Genomic DNA, 18,183 nt, shown 5'->3' on the forward strand with positions numbered 1-18,183 from the left:
CAGTGTTGTAGCTGGACCTGCCCCTGTGGTTCTTATTATAATTGCAAGAGGCCCTCAGTAATAACCACCAGGAAACTTAAAAAAAAAAAGGTTCATTACTCACAGGCCCTGGAAAGCATACTGCACACCTGGGGCCACACAGCAGGTTCACAGGTAGAAAAAGAGTGTGATAGAGCTTGGGCTTCGTGTTCTGCTTTTATTGAGGGGGCCTAGGGTCTCAAAAATTCATCTTATGGGAAGATTTAAAATATAAGAGCAGAAGTTTAAAGTGTGGGAAGAGAAAAAACAGTCCAAATGGTCAGTTAATCTAAATCAACCAAGATCTCTAAAAGGAATGAATTGCAGGGGCAGGAGTAGGTGGATAGGAAGTGGCGGGGAAGGGTTCTGGTTCTTTATAAGTTGTGTGGCCGGCAATATATTTATTTGAGATAGCCTTTGCAGTGGATCCCTCCAAAATCAAAGTTAAGTCAAACACTTGGATTACAGGAAGAAAAGCCAACTCTAGGGCTTACACTATAGTGATCTTTCACAATGATTCAACTACTCTGCCTCGGTTATCTAGTAAAGAAGAGACATAGCATATCTATAATTTAGAGATGTCAAAAGGATTTTTATGAGTAAAATATATGTAAAGTGCTCATGATAGAGACCAGCTTATGAGCACCATATGTGTATTTATCAACATCATCATCATCATCATCATCATCAATAGCATTTAAGTGAAAAAATAATGGGAGAAAAGAACAAAGAGCTGATAGTTAAATGTTTGGATATCTGTATGTACCTAAAGGCTGTTGAGAGTAAGGCTAGGAATTAATCTGCCTCATTCTTTTTATTGACTGCGCAGCAGTTCATAGCATGTGTGTATTGTATTGGTTGAGATTTCCTTCAAAGTACTGAATAAGAGACACTCCCCAAACCTCAGTGGCTTATAACAACAGATATTTATGTCTTAGTCAAAAATCTGCAGGTTATAAGAGGCAACTGTGCATCAGTCCTGGGTCAAGTTCAGGACTGCTCTATGTGTTTCACAGTCTGAGTCTCAAGCTAAGGGACTTTAGCTACATGAGATGAACTCAAGGGCAGAGCTCAAGAGGGCAAACCAAATATCTAAACCCTTTCAAAGCTTTTTATTGGAAGCAACATTTGTTACGCCTGTTCATAAACTGCTAGCTGAAGCCAGCCAAAGTCAATGCAATGGAGATGTGGATTCTGCCCCAGCAAAGCCATGATGAAGACAGAAAAGGAAGGAAGAATTGTGAACAGATAATACTGTCTCTCTAACTACCAAACAAAATGAACCAGAATTCCATTAGTATACATGATGATAATTTCTAATTTTTCACTATCATAAACAACAATGCATTGAACATAAAATATATTCATTTATTATATATTATCATTCTGTGAGATAAACTCCTAAAGTGGAAGTGTATCATCTAAATACAAAAATTTCCATAGCATTTCCCAATTGTCCTTCAGTTATTAATGCATTAATTTGCTACTTTGTCTATTTCCTTACCTGAAGAAAGTTCTTTCCTGGGGGCATTTGGGGCTTCTTAGAAGAGGCTACAGTGGTAACAGGTGATGCAAATCATTTGGTAAAACATAAAGGAGATCAGCCATGGAACTGTCACCTAAACACACTGAAAGGAGGAAGGTAAGCCAAGGAGGCAGGAAAGACAAAGAATGAGAAAAGAGTAGAATCCAGAAGAAAAATATTGGGTATCTTAACTACTTTCTGGATAGTGGGAAGAACCAGTTAGGTAACGAAAAGTTGGTTTCATTTCTTTGTTATTATCATTGTATAAGTGTCAGAGCCCTCTTTGCCTTGGAAGAATTTATTATCCTGATGCAGCCAAAGACTTAAAGAGTGTAGCTCCTCAAACCAGTTTCAGTGGTGGCCAAGACTTGCATATAGGTTCCAGAAACCCTTCTTCTAGCCAATTACCTAAAATTACTATGATATTAGCTCCTCAATCCAGTGTCATAACTGTTCATATCCTACAATAAAACTTTCTACAATCAGATGGCCTATGAGTCAGCCTGCGCTTGCAATTTCTGCCCTATGTGTGTCCTGAGAGGTTCTTCTCACCTTTTTCTTTCAAAAAGAAACTGGAAACACCCATGAAACCAAATTATTGACACTTTAATAGACATCTTGGCTCTTGGACTTATTTCTCATTTCTAGCACTGATTGGTTGGCAAATACCCAGTAACATAGGAAAGTTCTGCATATCAGCGATAGAGATTAGGAGCATGCTGAGACACAAGGAGTTTAAGTAATTCCTGAATGACACAGCTAATAAAGGTTAAGAAAATGCAAGTTGGAGAGCTATAACAGTGCCTAATTCCAGAACATCTATAGCTCCTGACCCTATGCAGTAGACATTTGTCATTATGTCTCTCTTCACATACTGAAGTAATTCCACCATTTCACTTGTCTTGGTAGAACTTACAGAAAATAAAAGAAGCCGTATTGTTTGCCCTGTTTCCTTGAGAACTAGAGCATGGATGCAATGACCAAGTGTTGGCATTATTTTGTACCGCATTATTTTGAATCTAGATGTGTTGGTGCAAAGAACAAGAAGTGGGCAGTTTTTTTCTGGAGGTGGTCACATCTGGTTATCAGGCCTCCAGGGGCTTGCCCAATGGCTAGTACTCGTAGTGTTGGTGATGGTATAAGGGGCAGTGAAAAGAGTTTGGTGTCTACAGCAGTGACCTCATCAGACAAATTCTAGGATATGATTTTGACTGTGCTTCTGACTATATGATCTTTCTTAGTCTTGTCCATTTTATTGAGCCTGATTTCTTAGCCTTCTTGGAAATTCATGATTTTCACATATTCTTTCAATAAACTCATTTCCTCCATGAATCAGCAAGAATTGGTTTCTGTTACCTGCATCTCGGAATGTTACAATCCTGTTGTTTAATGGCAGGCCCAGAAAATATTCTCAATTGTAATTAAAGTTATGCAAGTGGCTTACACTAAATACATAGTTTCGTGTGCTTTGGAATTAAGGGATAGCTCAGGACATTATTCAGTGGGAAAATCCATAATATGTTCCTAAATTAGATATTTCTGAGAAGTTCTAAAGGAAGTGGATATGTGAGGGGCAAAACTGTTTCCCCAGATTTACAGATAAAACTAGGAACTGTGTTTTGGGTTTTTATCTAAAGAAAGAAGTCCATATTCTGCTCACCCATTTCCTGAAGGCTCCCTTGACATCTTCATTCCTCAGGCTGTAAATGAAGGGGTTCAGCATGGGGGTAACCACTGTGTACATGACTGTCAGGATGCGACCCTCAGTCTCCGAATAGCTGGTAAGGGGGCGGAAGTAGACCCACGTGAGTGTGCCATAGAAGATAGCGACCACAGTGAGGTGGGAGCCACAGGTAGAAAAGGCTCTCCATTTGCTCTTGGCTGAGGGGATCTGGAGGACCACTGAGATGATGCGGGCATAGGAGGCAATGATGAAAGCCAGAGTTCCGTTGATGACAATAACACCTTCTGTGTGAATCATCAGGGTGTTGAGGTAGGGGCTGGAGCAGGAAATCTTCATCAGAGGGTAGAGGTCACAGAAGAAATGGAGGATCTTGTTATCTGCACAGAAGATTAATTGGCCCATAAGAAAGGTGTGCAGCAGGGCATGAAGATGGGAGAGGATATGGCACAGAATCACCATCTGTGAACACAGCATTCTGGTTAGGATTGTAGGGTAGCGGAAAGGGTAGCAGATGGCGATGTATCTATCATAGGCCATCACAGCCAGAAGAAAGTTTTCCATGGCTGCAAAGCAAATGAAAAAATAAGTCTGGGCTAAGCAGCCCATGTAGGTAATGGCCTTCGTAGGTGAGAAAATGTTCTGTAGCATCTTGGGGACCGTGGTGGAGGTGAAACAGATGTCTGCCAAAGCCAAATTACTGAGGAAGATGTACATGGGGGTGTGGAGATGTGGAGTAGAGATAATCAACATGATGATGGCCAGGTTCCCAAAAATGTTGATTGCATACATCAGTAGAAAAAGAAAGAAGAGTGGGATCTGCTCTTCGAGATGGGTAGAGATGCCCAAGAGAACAAAATGGGATACACTGGTCCAGTTGGTATTGCCCATCTGTTGCCATAAGAACAGACAGGATCACTGTTTTTTATTGAGGTACATAATTGCCATATAATATTATATTAGTTTCAGGTATATACCATAATGATTCGATATTTATATAAATTGCAAAATGATTGCCACAATAATTCTAGTTAATGTCCATCCTCATACATAATTACAAGTTCTTTTTCTTGTCATGAAGACTTTTAAGAGATACTCTCTTAGCAACTCTCAAATATGCAGTACAATATTTTGAACTATGTTCAAGATCCTGTACATTACTTTCTCATGATTTATTTATTTTATAACTGGAAGTCTATACCTTTGAACCCTATTCACTCATTCAGCCACTCCCTGCCCTCTGTTCTCTGTATTTATGAGCTTTTTTCCCCCTTTATATTCCTCATTTAAGTGAGATCATATGGCATTTGTTTTTCTCTATCTGATTTATTTCACTTAGCATAATGCCCTCAAGGCTCACCCATGTAACTGCAATTGGCAAGATTTCATTTTTTTTAATGGCTGGATAGCATTCTAGTGTGTGCGTGTATGTGTGTGTGTGTGTGTGTGTGTGTGTGTGTGTGTGTACACATGCCACATCTTCTTAAATCATTCATCCATCCATGGACGCTTAGGCTGTTTTCATGTCGCAGCTATTGTAAATAATGCTGCAATGAACATAAGTGTACGTATGTCTTTTTAAACTAGTGTTTTTGTTTTCTGTGAATAAATACCCAGAAGTGGAATTGCTGGACTCTATGATAGTTGTAATCTTATTTTTTTGAGGAAGCTCTATGCTGTTTTCTGAAAAAGGATTATTTTATAGACTTGAACATTTTAGCAGGCAGTTTAGCTACTATCACTTTTATGCTCCAATATAAACTACACATGGTGTTGATAAAGAGATCAAGGACTTAATTCTTTTCCAAAATCGTGAGGTACGGATTTTTCATTATCATCAACATCACCACTATTACAAAATGTACAGACTCACCAGTTTTACAAATTAGAAAACTAAGGCATGGAAAGTTTATGCCTGTTGTTGTTGTTGTTGTTGTTGTTGTTGTTGTTGTTGTTTTGTTGTTGTTTTGCCCATAAAGGGCAAAATCCGAATTTAAAGTCATGTCTATCCCCAAAAGGGATTTCAGAGGTTATTTGGCCCAACAGTCTGTATTTTGAGGAATGCATACCCCTGGTGTTACCAAAAAACTTCTCAAACAATATACAGACACGTTTTAGGAGAAACAGTTTCTCTTTTCTGAAATCATTTTGTCATGAATATGTCTTGAACCTTATGCATTATCCTGTCTTTTGTCTAACAAATAAAAGACATACTTAACTAGATGTACTGACTCAAGACAGAAAATCCTCAAAGGAGTCAAATGAAGGGCCAATCAGAATATGAAGAAAATGAATGACTTTAATAGCCAATAACAAATTTTTTTTAGGTAAGTGGTTTCTAATCTTTTGCTCTCAAAATAATTGAAGGAGACCTAATCTAGTTGTCAGCACACCATTAAAAATATTTTTAATAATATGCAACACCAGTTTCAGTGCTATTACTTGGACAGTGTTTGGCCCTTTGGAATCTCACAGAACAACTTTATTATTCTTCAACATGAAAGCCCTTAAGGATCTAAACATCAGTCAAAAATGGCAGACTGTGCAGTAGTGAAAAGCCAAGACCTTGGCCTAGGATCCTGGCTCTTTCATTTAGTAGTCATATGATCTTACAAAAGTCACTTATCCTCTTTGAGCCTTGGTTTCCTCATCTCTAAAATGGGGATGGAGGATGTTAACAGCACATCACTCATGAAGTTGTGTTTATGAGGAGGAAGTGAGAGTGCCTGGTTTTTGGTGAGTGCTCAGTAAATTCTGGCTTATGCCTATCAATGTTTTTTTTTAATCCTGTTCTACTGGTCTCTAGGTTTTTCTGGGAGTTAGTGTTTCTGTCATCCAGGTCTCTCTACTGTGAGCCTAATCCACACTGTCACTGTTATTAAAATGTGGTTCCCTGAACTAGGCAAAGTTCTGTGTATCTGGCCTTTCTTCACAGGGTCATTATAATGATGTGGTTGGTCATAAACCATAACTTTTCGGAAAGAGATCCGAGTTGGCAGTGCACGAGTGACCTGTGTCCATGTCTAAACCCAAGAAATCTTAAACTTCACAATTAGATTATTGGGAGAAAAAGTATGAACTAATTAAGAACAGCCTCTCTATAAGGCATGTGCACCTGCATTAGCTCCTATGATCATCAGAGAGCTATTCTGAGACACTTTAGCTGCAACAACCACTTACTACTTGGATCTCACAGATGAGGAACCAAAGCTTGGGGAAGTGATTTGCTGAGTATAACTCAGTGGTAAGTGGTCACACTATGTCTGGCTACCTTGAGTTCTCCAAATGTCCAACTACATCACACTGCCCATTTAGCTTACTTAGCTTCTTGCCCCTTAGAAATGGATTTATTCACCTCTGCTGACCTGTTTTTATATTTGCAATTAAAGGATGTCACCATGATACAACTCAAGAGAGAAAACAAGGCTTTTCAGTGGAAATTCATGACATGCTATTGAATTATTCTGAATCGGTTTCATTATGGTATGATGATGCATGAGATCTGAAAGTTGTAGTCACTCAGGTATTGAGTCCTTTCTATTCACCAGATATTGCTCTAAGTGGTTTACCCATGTGCTTTTCATTTGGTGACCTCAGAAATTATGTGACATAGGTATTATTATTTCCATTTTATGGATGAAAAATTGAAGCTCAAAGGGGTCGTATGACATCCTCAAAGCCACAGAATTAATATGTGGTAGAACTGGATTTTGAATTCTGTTCCATATAACCTCAGTGTCTATGCTCTTAACCGCTGGGCTATGCTATCTCTTAAGCATTTCTTAACTATTCCAGTTCCTACTTTTCTCTTTGTTTCTTCCTTTTCCACTGTGCTATCTTGTGACTTTAGCAAGTGATAGGTGTCTACTATGTTTTTTAGGTTAATTCTATAATTGGAGAGTAGGTATTATTCTCATTTTCAGATCATTATATTAAGAACCAGAAGGATGGATTAACTTCCCCGATGCCACCGAGCATAGGGTGGGAGCTAACTCAGAAGTCGTGCTCTTTCCATCCCAGCTCACCCATTTAGGATCTATGTTTCATTCTTGTCTTATCTGTCTGGAAGTCCTTCCCCTTACTAGTCTGTCATTGTAACTGGACCCTCCAAATCGGAGCAGATGGCCCTGAGTTTATGGTTTAGGAAACATGGGATGTTTCCTCTCAGTTCTTAGGGAGGTTGTAAGAATGCTACCTGGGGCAGTGCCCACAAAGCTCCTGTGACAAAGCTGCTCATATGAATGGAGAAAGCTTCAGAAGCAGTTGGAGGGTGGGCTGCCTGGAACCTTGGAGTCCTCCTCATTTTCGACATAGCTGCTGGAGATTGATAGTGCAGCATATCAGCTCCTTATGGGCAGAGGTGAATAATATGGTGTGGTAAAGGGGGTAGGAAGCCAGGGATGGCGAGCTACTAGAGAAGAATCTTGCTTATTTTTTTTAGTTTATTTATTTATTTTGAGAGAGAGAGCGTGAAAGAGAGAGAGAGAGAGAGAGAGAGAGAGAGAGAGAGAGAGAGAGAGAGAGAGAGAACAAGAAGCAAGGGACAAAGAGGGAGGGAGAGAATCCCAAGCAGATTCTCTGCTGTCAGCACAGAGCCTGATGTGGGATTTGATCTCACAAGCCATGAGGTCATGACCTGAGTCAAAATCAAGAGTTGGAAGCTTAATGAACTAAGCCACTCAAGCACCCCGAGACTCTTGCTTTATAAAAGGATGTGGATGGAGAAAAAGTAGAGTAGTGTGTGAGAATGGCCTTACTCCAAGAACCAGAAAATTTGGGCTTTGGTCCCAGATTGGCCGATTGGCCATGAAAATTTTCCTGGAGGCCTTAGGAAAATCACTTCATTCTTGAGTGCCTCAGTTTCTTCATTTGGGAAAGGGAGAACATAATACCTGCTTTCAATACAGAGCCTTTGTAAAACAACAACAACAACCAGAAGGGACCATGGACAGAGAAGCCCTATTAACAAGTCCTATGAAACAGTGCAGAGAAGTTTCTTTTAAATTCCTGTAGGAAGTCGATCACAGAATAGGCCCCCACAACTCCTGACAGTCAGATCACAGACTTTTTGAGAATAAGAGTTGCCTCTTTCCAAAGTGACCTTTATAAATAGAAGAAATACTTGGATAACATGATTCAGTCTATTCTCTGATTTTCTCAGTTTGATCATTAATTCCTAGAAGTGGAAAGAAAAAGTCTGGGTCTGTTTTTAAGAGAAGACAAAGATGATCACCATGTCCAGGGGTTCACTGTAGGATCATCCAATCCTGACTATCCATGAAAACCTCCCCAAGTGATTGAAACTTTCTGGAATTCCATTACATACTGTCTCTTTGACTCGGGAAAATTTCCCTGAAAGGAGATACTCTGGACTGTGTAAATTGTTTGGGTTGTTTGTTTATTTGTTTGTGGCTAGGTTTTCATAAGGGAAGGGGAGAGTCCATGAAGCCACAGCATGTGTGAGTGTGGCATAAGGAAGAGGCACTATGAAAAGAAAAAAAGGGAAAAAGAGAAGAAAACTTAGAGAATCAAAGACAAACCTCACAATGTGCACACCACAAAGGAGCCAGTCTGGGAAAGGTGGCTGTTCCTCCCCACCAGAAATTGCAGAGGGCCTATAGTGGAATACCCCAACTGCTCAGAAACTGCTATTGGATGGGCAGTCCAGAATGCAGAGACTCACCTTATTGGGAGCCTCCGATGGGACTGGAGTGGGTTGGCTTGGCACTTCCTCCCTCCCTCAGGCAGCATGTGTCATGAGGTCTCGTTTTGACGGTGGCACAGAGCTATCCACTCAGGGAGGACAGGGGCAGTTGCCAAACACGGAAGTGAGGAAAGCATCAGGAAGGAGTTGAAGGGGAAGAGCAGCCAGCCTTGTGGGGGAGCTTCTGCTGGTCAGGGGCAGGAAGGCGTGTCTGGGAAAGGGACTGGGAGGTTTTATCCATGCTTCTAATGGTTCCATGGTTCTCACTGGCACAGAGCCCCAAGTGTGTCACCGTCCAAATTTGCTCCCATCTCCAGGGAGTGGGGCTCACAAGGCAGTGCTTCCACTATTAGCACTGGTGACTGCTTGTGGCTTGGTAGATGGTCCTGGGAGAGTGGCCAGACCCGAGAGACCAGCCTGGACATGAGGTTGTCTGACAAAGGCTCCAAAATTGGAGTCTGAGAAGGAAGCCCACAGAAACTTAGATATAGTCAAGGCATGGATGGGGTACCCTGAGTCTTTGAAAAGGTAGCCTCTTGTTTTACATTTCATTTAAATAATACACCCTTATTTAAAAATATTTAGCAGTGGATATTTATATAATTTATCAAGTGAAAAATGCAAATCTGTTTCCACCTTCCCCCTTCCTCTCTAGGAGTAATTGCTGCTAATGTTTTGACATGTACCCATCCACTTTCCTATGCACATGTGCGTATGTACAATTTTGTTTTTACAAAAATGGGATCATTTGTTCTAGAACTTTGTTTTTCTCATCAATATATCATAGACGTCCTAGGTAACCATCAGACCTACCTTGTTATTAAAAAAAAAACTTTTTTTAATGTTTACTTTTGAGAGAGAGAAAGAAAGGCAGGGGCAGAGAGAAGGAGACAGAATGAGAAGCAGTCTTCAGGCTCAGCTGAGAGCACAGAGCCAGCACAGAGCTGTCAGCACAGAGCCCAACGTGGGGCTCAAATCCACAGACTGCGAGATCATGACCTGAACCAAAGTTGGACACTTACTGACTGAGCCACCTGGTGCCCCCTTACCTCATAATTTTTTAAAGTATCGAATAGATTATTGGGTGGACCACAAGTTACAGATATCCCTTACTCATGCCAGGAACCTCATTCTGGAGGGCACTGCTAAATAAGCAATGCTACATAGACATTGTTTTACAGATATCTGTGTGTACATATATTTTTCTAGAAATCAAAGTGCTAGATGAAAGTATATGTGCATTATTAATTTCAATTGGTTCCATCAGACTGTCCTCCGAGAAGTTGGAGCCATTTATACAGCCTTCAAGAGCACATGAGAGTGTCCTTTCCCACACAGCCTATCACACTATGTGCAAACTCTTTAAGGTCTCCCAGTCTGATAATGGAAAAAGAAACAATACTTTATTATAGCTTTACTTTTTATTTTTCTAATTGCGGAGGGAATTTTTTATCTTTATTTTTATTCTTTTACCATTTTAGGGTTTCTCTTTGAGTTTTCCAACTATATCTTTGTGCATTTTTTTCTCTACAGTTGCTCTGAGTTTATTATGAATTTGTAGGGATTATAGTGTGCTTAAGAAATATTCTGTTATGTTTTTCTTCTTGATCTGATTCCTAACTCTCTAATGTTCATTCTTAGTATGCAGCTTGGATAGATATTTTCCCTTTTACTTATGCTCTGTCCATTCTAGGGATAACACAAGGCATTCATTTCTCTAGAAAGAGAAATGCGTCATTCTTCTCAGCTCTCATGTCTGTCTGCTCTCAAACATCTGAAATTCACATGGACACAGGCAACATTGAATGCACATGAATGGCAATCATAATAGGTTATGTATGTTGAGTGTTTACTGTGTGTCATTCTGTTTAAAGTGCTCAGAGGCAAGTGATGAATCACTAAATTCTTTTCCTGAAATCATTATTCCTCTATATGTTAACTAATTGGGATTTAAATTAAAAAAAAAGAATTTATAGAACAGGGAAAAAAACCCACAAAAAAATAAAGTGTTCCAATGCCTTTGTGTCAGGAAATCCTCCCAGGAGCCATATGAGTTACCCCAGTGTTCATTGCACCATTATTCACCATCGCCAAGATATGGAAACAACCCAAGTGTTGTCAACAGATGAAAGGATAAAAATACATGATATCTATACACCAATGGAATATTACTCAGGCATATAAAAGAAGGAAATCCTACCATTGGTGGCAAGATGGATGAAGCTTAAGGGTATTATGCTGAGTAAAGAAAAAGTCAGACAGAAAAGACAAATATTATATGATCTTGCTTATATACAAAATCTAAAAAAAGCCAAACTGATAGAAACCAAGAGTAGATTGGTAGTTTCCAGGGGCTTTGGCGGTGGGGGTGGGGTGAGAAATGGGGAGAAGTTGGTGAAAATGTATACATTTCCAGTTATTAAGATGAGTAAGTTATAGGGATATAATGTCAAGCATGGTGACTGTTGCTAACAATACTGTATTCTTATTGTTACTGTATTGTAACTGTAGATTTTAAATATTCTCCTCCCCCCCCACAGAGTATAACTATATGAGATAGTGGATATATAACCATACCGTGATAATAATTTCACAATATATATGTATCCCAAGTCATCAAATTCTACACCTTAAACTTACACAGTGTTGTAGGTCAATTTTAGCTCAATGAAGTTGGAAAAAATAAACAATAAAAAGCTTTTAATGGGAACACTTAAATTATAGTGTTTGGTCACAGATGTATAAGTGGCAAAATTAAAAGAGAAATCAAGGAAGTAGTTAACATAAAAAGTAATAATAGTGGTGTTTTCATGGGAGAGAGAGAATTGCACTTTGAAAGAGGCACAAAGGCAGTTTCTGGAAAGCTGGCAATGAGCTATTTCCTGAACAGGTTGGTAAACACTTATGGTTTGTTTTGTGAGAAATCCTCAAACTGTAAAGAGAAAAATTAGAAATTAAAATAAGTTTTTAAAAACTGCAAAAATGTTTAAGTAAACATTCCAATAGAACTCACTTATTCATTTATTTCTGTATTTATTTCTTCATTCCCTTATTTAACTAAGTCCTATGGGATGCAGTAGTGGAATAAGACAGAGCTCCTACTTTCATAGAACTTTTATATAGAAGTATAAAAGATATAGGGATGCTTGAGTGGCTCAGTTGGTTGAGCATCCGGCTTTGGCTCAGGTCATGATCTCACAGTTTGTGAGTTCGAGCCCTGCGTTGGGCTCTGTGCTGACAGCTCAGAGCCTGAAGTCTGCTTTGAGATTCTGTGTCTCGTCTCTCTCTGCCCCTCCCATGCTCATGCTCTGTCTCTCTCTCTCTATCAAAAATAAACATTAAAAAAAGTGTAAAAGATGTTATCCACTGGACTACGAGCACCATGACGTTAGGGGCAAGGTGTGCTTTGTTCTTCGTGCAGTCCCAGTGTCCAACAGAGTGTCAGACACCTCATGGGAACTTGGTACATATTTATAGAATGAATAGAAGAATAAGTAAGTAGTTTCTTAGGCAATTACTTATTGAAATACTATTGAGATAAGTGCACTGATAAAGAAACAGGGATCAGTTCTGGCAGTTTTTGGTGGAATATTTTGGGTTTTCCACAGAGAGTATTCATGTCATCTGTGAAGAGTAAAAGTTTGACTTCTTCCTTGCTGGTTTGGATGCCTTTTATTTCTCTGTGTTGTTTGATTGCTGAGGCTAGGACTTCCAATACTATGTTGAGTAACAGTGGCAAGAATGGACATTCCTTCATGTTCCTGACTTTATAGGGAAGCTCTCAGTTTTTCCTTATAGAGGATGATATTAGCAATGGGTCTTTCATACACGGTTTTTATGATCTTGAGATGTGATCCTTCTGTTCCTACTTTATTGAGGGTTTTTATCCAGAAAGGATGCTGTATTTTGTCTAATACTTTCTTTGCATCTGTTGAGAGGATCATGTGGTTCTTGTCCTTTCTGTTATTGATGTGATGTATCACATTGATTGGTTTGCAGATCTTAAGCCAGGCTTGCACCCCAGGTATAAATCCCACTTGATCATGGTGAATAATTCTTTTAATGTATTGTTGGATCCAGTTGGCTAGTATTTTGTTGAGAAATTTTGCATCCATGTTCATCAGGGAAATTGGTCTGTAGTTCTCCTTTTTAGTGAGGTCTTTGTTTGTAGAATGAAGGTAATTCTTGATAGAATGAGTTTGGAAGTTTTCCTTCCATTTCTATTTTTTGGAACATATTCAAAAGAATAGGTGTTAATTTCTCTTTAAATATTTGATGGAATTCCCCTAGAAGCCATCCAGCCCTGGACTCTTGTGTTTTGGGAGATTTTTGATTACTAATTCTATTTCTTTACTGGTTATGGGTCTGTTCAAATTTTCTGTTTCTTCCTATTTAAGTTTTGGTAGTTCATATGTTTCTAGGAATTTGTCCATTTCTTCCAGATTTCCCATTTTATTGGTGTATAATTGCTCATAATATTCTCTTATTATTGTTTGTATTTTCTGCAGTGTTGGTTGTAATCTTTCCTCTTTCATTCTTTTTTAAAAAATTTTTAATGCTTTTTAAAAATTTATTTTTGAGAGACAGAGAGACAGTGTGATCAGGGGAAGGTCAGAGAGAGAGGGAGATACAGAATCTGAAGCAGGATCCAGGATCTGAGCTAGCAGTCAGCACAGAGCCCAACGTGGGGCTCGAACCCATGAGCCGTGAGATCATGACCTGAGCTGAAGCTGGATACTTAACTGGCTGAGCCACCCAGGCGCCCCTCCTCTTTCATTCTTGACTTTATTTATTTGGATCCTTTACTTTTTCTTTTCGAACAAACTGGCTAGGAGTTTATCAATTTTGTTAATTCTTTCAAAGAACCAGCTCCTGGTTTCATTGATCTGTTCTACTTTTTTCTTTTTTAATTTTGATAGCAATGATTTCTGCTTTATCTTTATTTCCCATCTTCTGCTGGTTTGGGGTTTTATTCACTCATCATCAGGGAAATACAAGTCAAAACCACAATGAGATACCACCTCACACCCGTCAGAATGGCTAAAATTAGCAACTCAGGCAACAACATGTTGGCGAGGATGCAGAGAAAGGGGAACTCTGTTGCACTGCTGGTGGAAATGCAAACTGGTGTAGCCACTCTGGAAAATCGTTTGGAGGTTTCTTTAAAAATTAAAAATAGAACTACCTCATACGACCCAGCAATTGCACCACTAGGCATTTATTTATCCAAAGGATACAGATGTGTTATTTTGAAGGGACAGATGCACCCCAATGTTTATAGCAGTGCTATCAGCAATAACCAAAGTATGGAAAGAGCCTAAATATCCATCAACATGTGAATGGATAAAGAAGATGTGATACACACACACACACACACACACACACACACACACACACACAATGGAGTATTACTCAGCAATCAAAAAGAATGAAATCTTGCCATTGGCAACATTGTGGATGGAACTAGAGGGTGTTGTGCTAAGCAAAATTAGTCAGAGAAAGCAAATATCATATGACTTCACTTATGTGTGGAATTTAAGATACAAACAGATGATCATAGGTAAAAGGAAGCAAAAATAATATAAAAACAAGGAGGGGGACAAAAACCTAAGAGACTCTTAAACATAGAGAACACACTTTGAGGACTGTTGGAGGGGTTATGGGTGGGGGGATGGGCTTAATGGGCAAGGGCCATTAAGTAAGACACTTGTTGGGGGGGGCGCCTGGGTGGCTCAGTCGGTTAAGCGTCCAGCTTCGGCTCAGGTCATGATCTCATGGTTCGTGGGTTTGAGCCCCGCATCAGGCTCTGTGCTGACAGCTAACTCAGAGCCTGGAGCCTATTTCAAATTCTGTGTCTCCCTCTCTCTCTGACCCTCCCCTGCTTGTCCTGTCTCTCTCTGTCTCTCAAAAATAAATAAAAAACAGAAAAAAAAATTTAAAAAAGGAAGACACTGTTGGGATCAGCACTGGGTGTTATACATGGGGGATGAATCACTGGATTGTATTCCTGAAATCATTATTGCACTATATGCTAACTAACTTGGGTGTAAATTAAAAAATAAAAATAAATAAAATAAATTTTAAAAAAGAAACAGAAACAGGTAGTTTGGAACATATAAATTACAAAGATCTCATCTAACCTTCCTGAGCAAATGATGCTTTGGCTAAGATCTAAAAGAATGAATGAGCATTAGGGAGAAGAAGAGGAGGAGAAAACAATTCAGGCAAAAGGAATTTTGGGGGAAGACACATTTAGACCATAGCAGTGCTGGATCCAGATTACTAGGAAGTAAGAAGTTTGCTGCTATTTAATGGGGGCAGGGGTGTGTGTGTTAGGAGCTCATGGGTTTCCCTGGGACACCAAGAGGGGCTTCCGTGAATGGTTGTAATGAATTAGACCTATTATGAGTGTTGTGAGCAGAGAATCCTGATTCTAATAGTTCATCTGAGGACCCAAAGCTATGATATATCTCAGGTATGGAGTTTCCAAGTGATAAAATAAGTATTATAGAAGATGAAAGTAGTCATTGCTAAGACTGAATCATTATTGGATAAATTCTACAAACACTGTGACATAATTTGTGATAAGGCTCATGCGCTTGTGACACTCCAGGGGTGTGACACTCCAGGGGTGTCATCCCCACGCAACCTCTGCTTAAGATGCTTAGGGAGGATGTAATTTATACTGGGAAGATAAGAGAAATAGCTACTTTAATTGGGGGACACTCAGCATTACTTGAATTTAGATTCACTTCCATCCATAGATCTCCTCTGTCCGGTTATTGCACAAAGATCTTTAAAATTGTAATAATTTTCAGCAACCACAGAGAATTGCACCAAGCACTGCTATCAAGGGCATGGCAAACAGGGTCAGAGAACCTAAAGTCAGACCAGAAAGACACCCCTGAAGAACCAGCCTAGACTAGCAGAAGCGCTGAACAACTAGAAGATCTGGGAGAGGAGGTGACATGCCAATTATGATCTTAGGGCAAACTGCAGGAGTGGGGACTGCAGCTTGGCCTCCTACCCCTCCTGTTGTCTTTTGTAAAGGAAAAATAACAACAAGCTACCACATTAAAGAAGCATTGATAGGGTGTAGTGAACTTGATGTGGGGGAAAAGAGGGTCTGAGTAGTGCAAGGGGTGAGCAGTAGCAAACACTGTTGTTGCCCATCCATGTATCCTCAAGTCTTATGATTATGATGACACTGACAGGAAGTATATGACTTTCCCCCACATACTTTCAGATGCCAGCATCTCCATCTATGTCTGGGGGTTTTTCTCTGGAAGCTAGAGGTGTCCCAGGGAGTCCCATGAGTTCCAGATATATATGCATAGCAGAGAAGTGCTGAGGAATTAATGCTCCTTAGGAGTAGCCTTTAGTCTCAGCTGGTGGAAGTCAGGGTAACTTAGATCCTTCGGGCAGGGTAACTTAGAAGTGTTGTTCTGCACTGGCTCCAGAGCTCTCAGCCATAGTAAGAAAGGGACAATTACTCAGCGTGGTATTTCACTTGGGTGGTGTCCCTTAATTGCCTACTTTCCCCTTTCTATCTTGGTTCCCCACGTCTTCCTGCTGTTTCCTGGAATCATCTACCAAAGGAACTACTTGCATTCAAACTCTTGTCTCAGGACCTGTTTCTAAGTGAACCCAAACCAAGATATATTCTAACATTATGGCTTTAAAACATCTTATAAAAGTCTACCTCTCTTAGTAAAAATTGGGCCAGGCCATTCGAATCTCTCATTTCATATAGATGCTATTGGCAATAAAAGGGCCTCAAATATGCTTGCCAAATTCTAAGACCTTGTTTTTAGTAAATGTAAAGAACAACAACCATTATAAAGCATATGATTCAGTTGGCTGACTGATGAATCAGTGGAGGAGGGTCCAGCTGACAAGACCTACAACAATGCCAAAAGCAGCTATGAAAACAGCAGCACGACAACATGGGCTACAGCTTTTTTTTTTTTTTAGTCCTTTCTATATGTTAGGTATCATGATAAGTGCTTTAATTACATTTTTATCAGTTATTTACTATTTTTCAAAATTATAAAAACTCATTACCTCATTATTACAAACAAGGAGATTCAGAGGTGTTAAATAACTTAGTGTAGAGTCACCCAGCTCCTTTGTGCTGGGGCTATGATTTTCAGATTGTTGGGGGTGTTTGGGGAAGCTCAATAAATGGGCTACTACTTTTCCAGTTGGATTCTAAATCAACTAATGAGTAAGACAAAAACAAAGAACAGACAGGGGCCAAATCATCACTTTACTACAGATGATGTCTAGGTTGGAAACATGACTTGAGGTGAGAACCTACGTGCTTTCCTGACTAACTCCAGAAGCAGGTATTGCTGGTTAGGGTGGATTCTCAGGTGTATAGGGGGCTGCTTTGCTATTGGAGGCACATAGCAGAACACATAAACAGGGCTGGTTCTCAATAAGAAACAGGGAAGGTCTGGGCTGAGTGATTTCTGTTCTGCGGCAGAGTGAATAAAGGAACAAACTAGGGCAGTTGTTTTACACATTGAATCTCCTCCTCTTGGAGGTACAGGTCAAGCTGGGTGAGAAAAATTCCTCCCAACACTAGTACACCCTTCCACCTACATTAAATCAACATTTGGTGACCCAAGTGAAGCAAATACAAATTACGTAATTATGGGAAGAATTCTCTTTAATGCATTTTCCACTTCCATATTTAGACACCTCTCCCTAAAGGAGGTCTCTGTTTACCAGAGAAAGCAGTCACAAAGAGCCTTCATAAATGTATGAAGATTGGAAACAGGGATTCCAGAGTGTGAGTGATTGAGGGTTGTCCTAACAGAGAGAGAGAGGACTCTCTGATTAAGGTAAATAACAGAACCGAAGATTTAGATTCCATAAACATTTATTGAGTACTTACTGTGATCCAAGTAAGCTTATGTATTATTTATTATTTGTTACTCTTATGATATAGGTATTTTACTAGCTTTATAGATAAAGAAACCGGAACTCAAAGAGGAAGAATGTTCCCCAAATTATGTAGTGTGAAAGTGGAGTGCTTTTGGTCCTGACTAGTAACTTTTTAAAAAAATTTTATTTATTTATTTATTTATTTTTTAATTTAAAAAAATTATTTTTTTTTACTTTATAAAGTTTCATATTTTTTTAACATATGCAATTATTTTCCATCATTTACAATACAGTAGTTGCAATGACACTCCAAACAGAATAGCAAAGTAAAAAATCAAAACACCAACTTCTGTTTCATGTAAT

At 39.4% G+C, this 18,183-nt stretch overlaps 1 protein-coding gene across 1 annotated transcript in view; it reads right to left on the reverse strand.

Moving 5' to 3' along the window:
* Window positions 1-1,565: 1,565 nt before the first annotated feature.
* Window positions 1,566-18,183, reverse strand: part of LOC115276553 (olfactory receptor 1Q1-like) — a 26,403-nt gene continuing 9,785 nt past the window's right edge. Inside the window, exons 3-4 of the mRNA XM_029920583.1 lie at window positions 3,204-4,115; window positions 1,566-1,646 (exon numbers count right to left, since the gene is read on the reverse strand). Of these exons, the coding sequence (XP_029776443.1) occupies window positions 1,638-1,646; window positions 3,204-4,115 (921 nt within the window). The 3' untranslated portion in view covers window positions 1,566-1,637. The remainder of the gene's footprint in view (window positions 1,647-3,203; window positions 4,116-18,183) is intronic.

Source organism: Suricata suricatta, chromosome 13, assembly GCF_006229205.1.
Source record: "Suricata suricatta isolate VVHF042 chromosome 13, meerkat_22Aug2017_6uvM2_HiC, whole genome shotgun sequence".
Lineage (NCBI taxonomy): Eukaryota > Metazoa > Chordata > Mammalia > Carnivora > Herpestidae > Suricata > Suricata suricatta.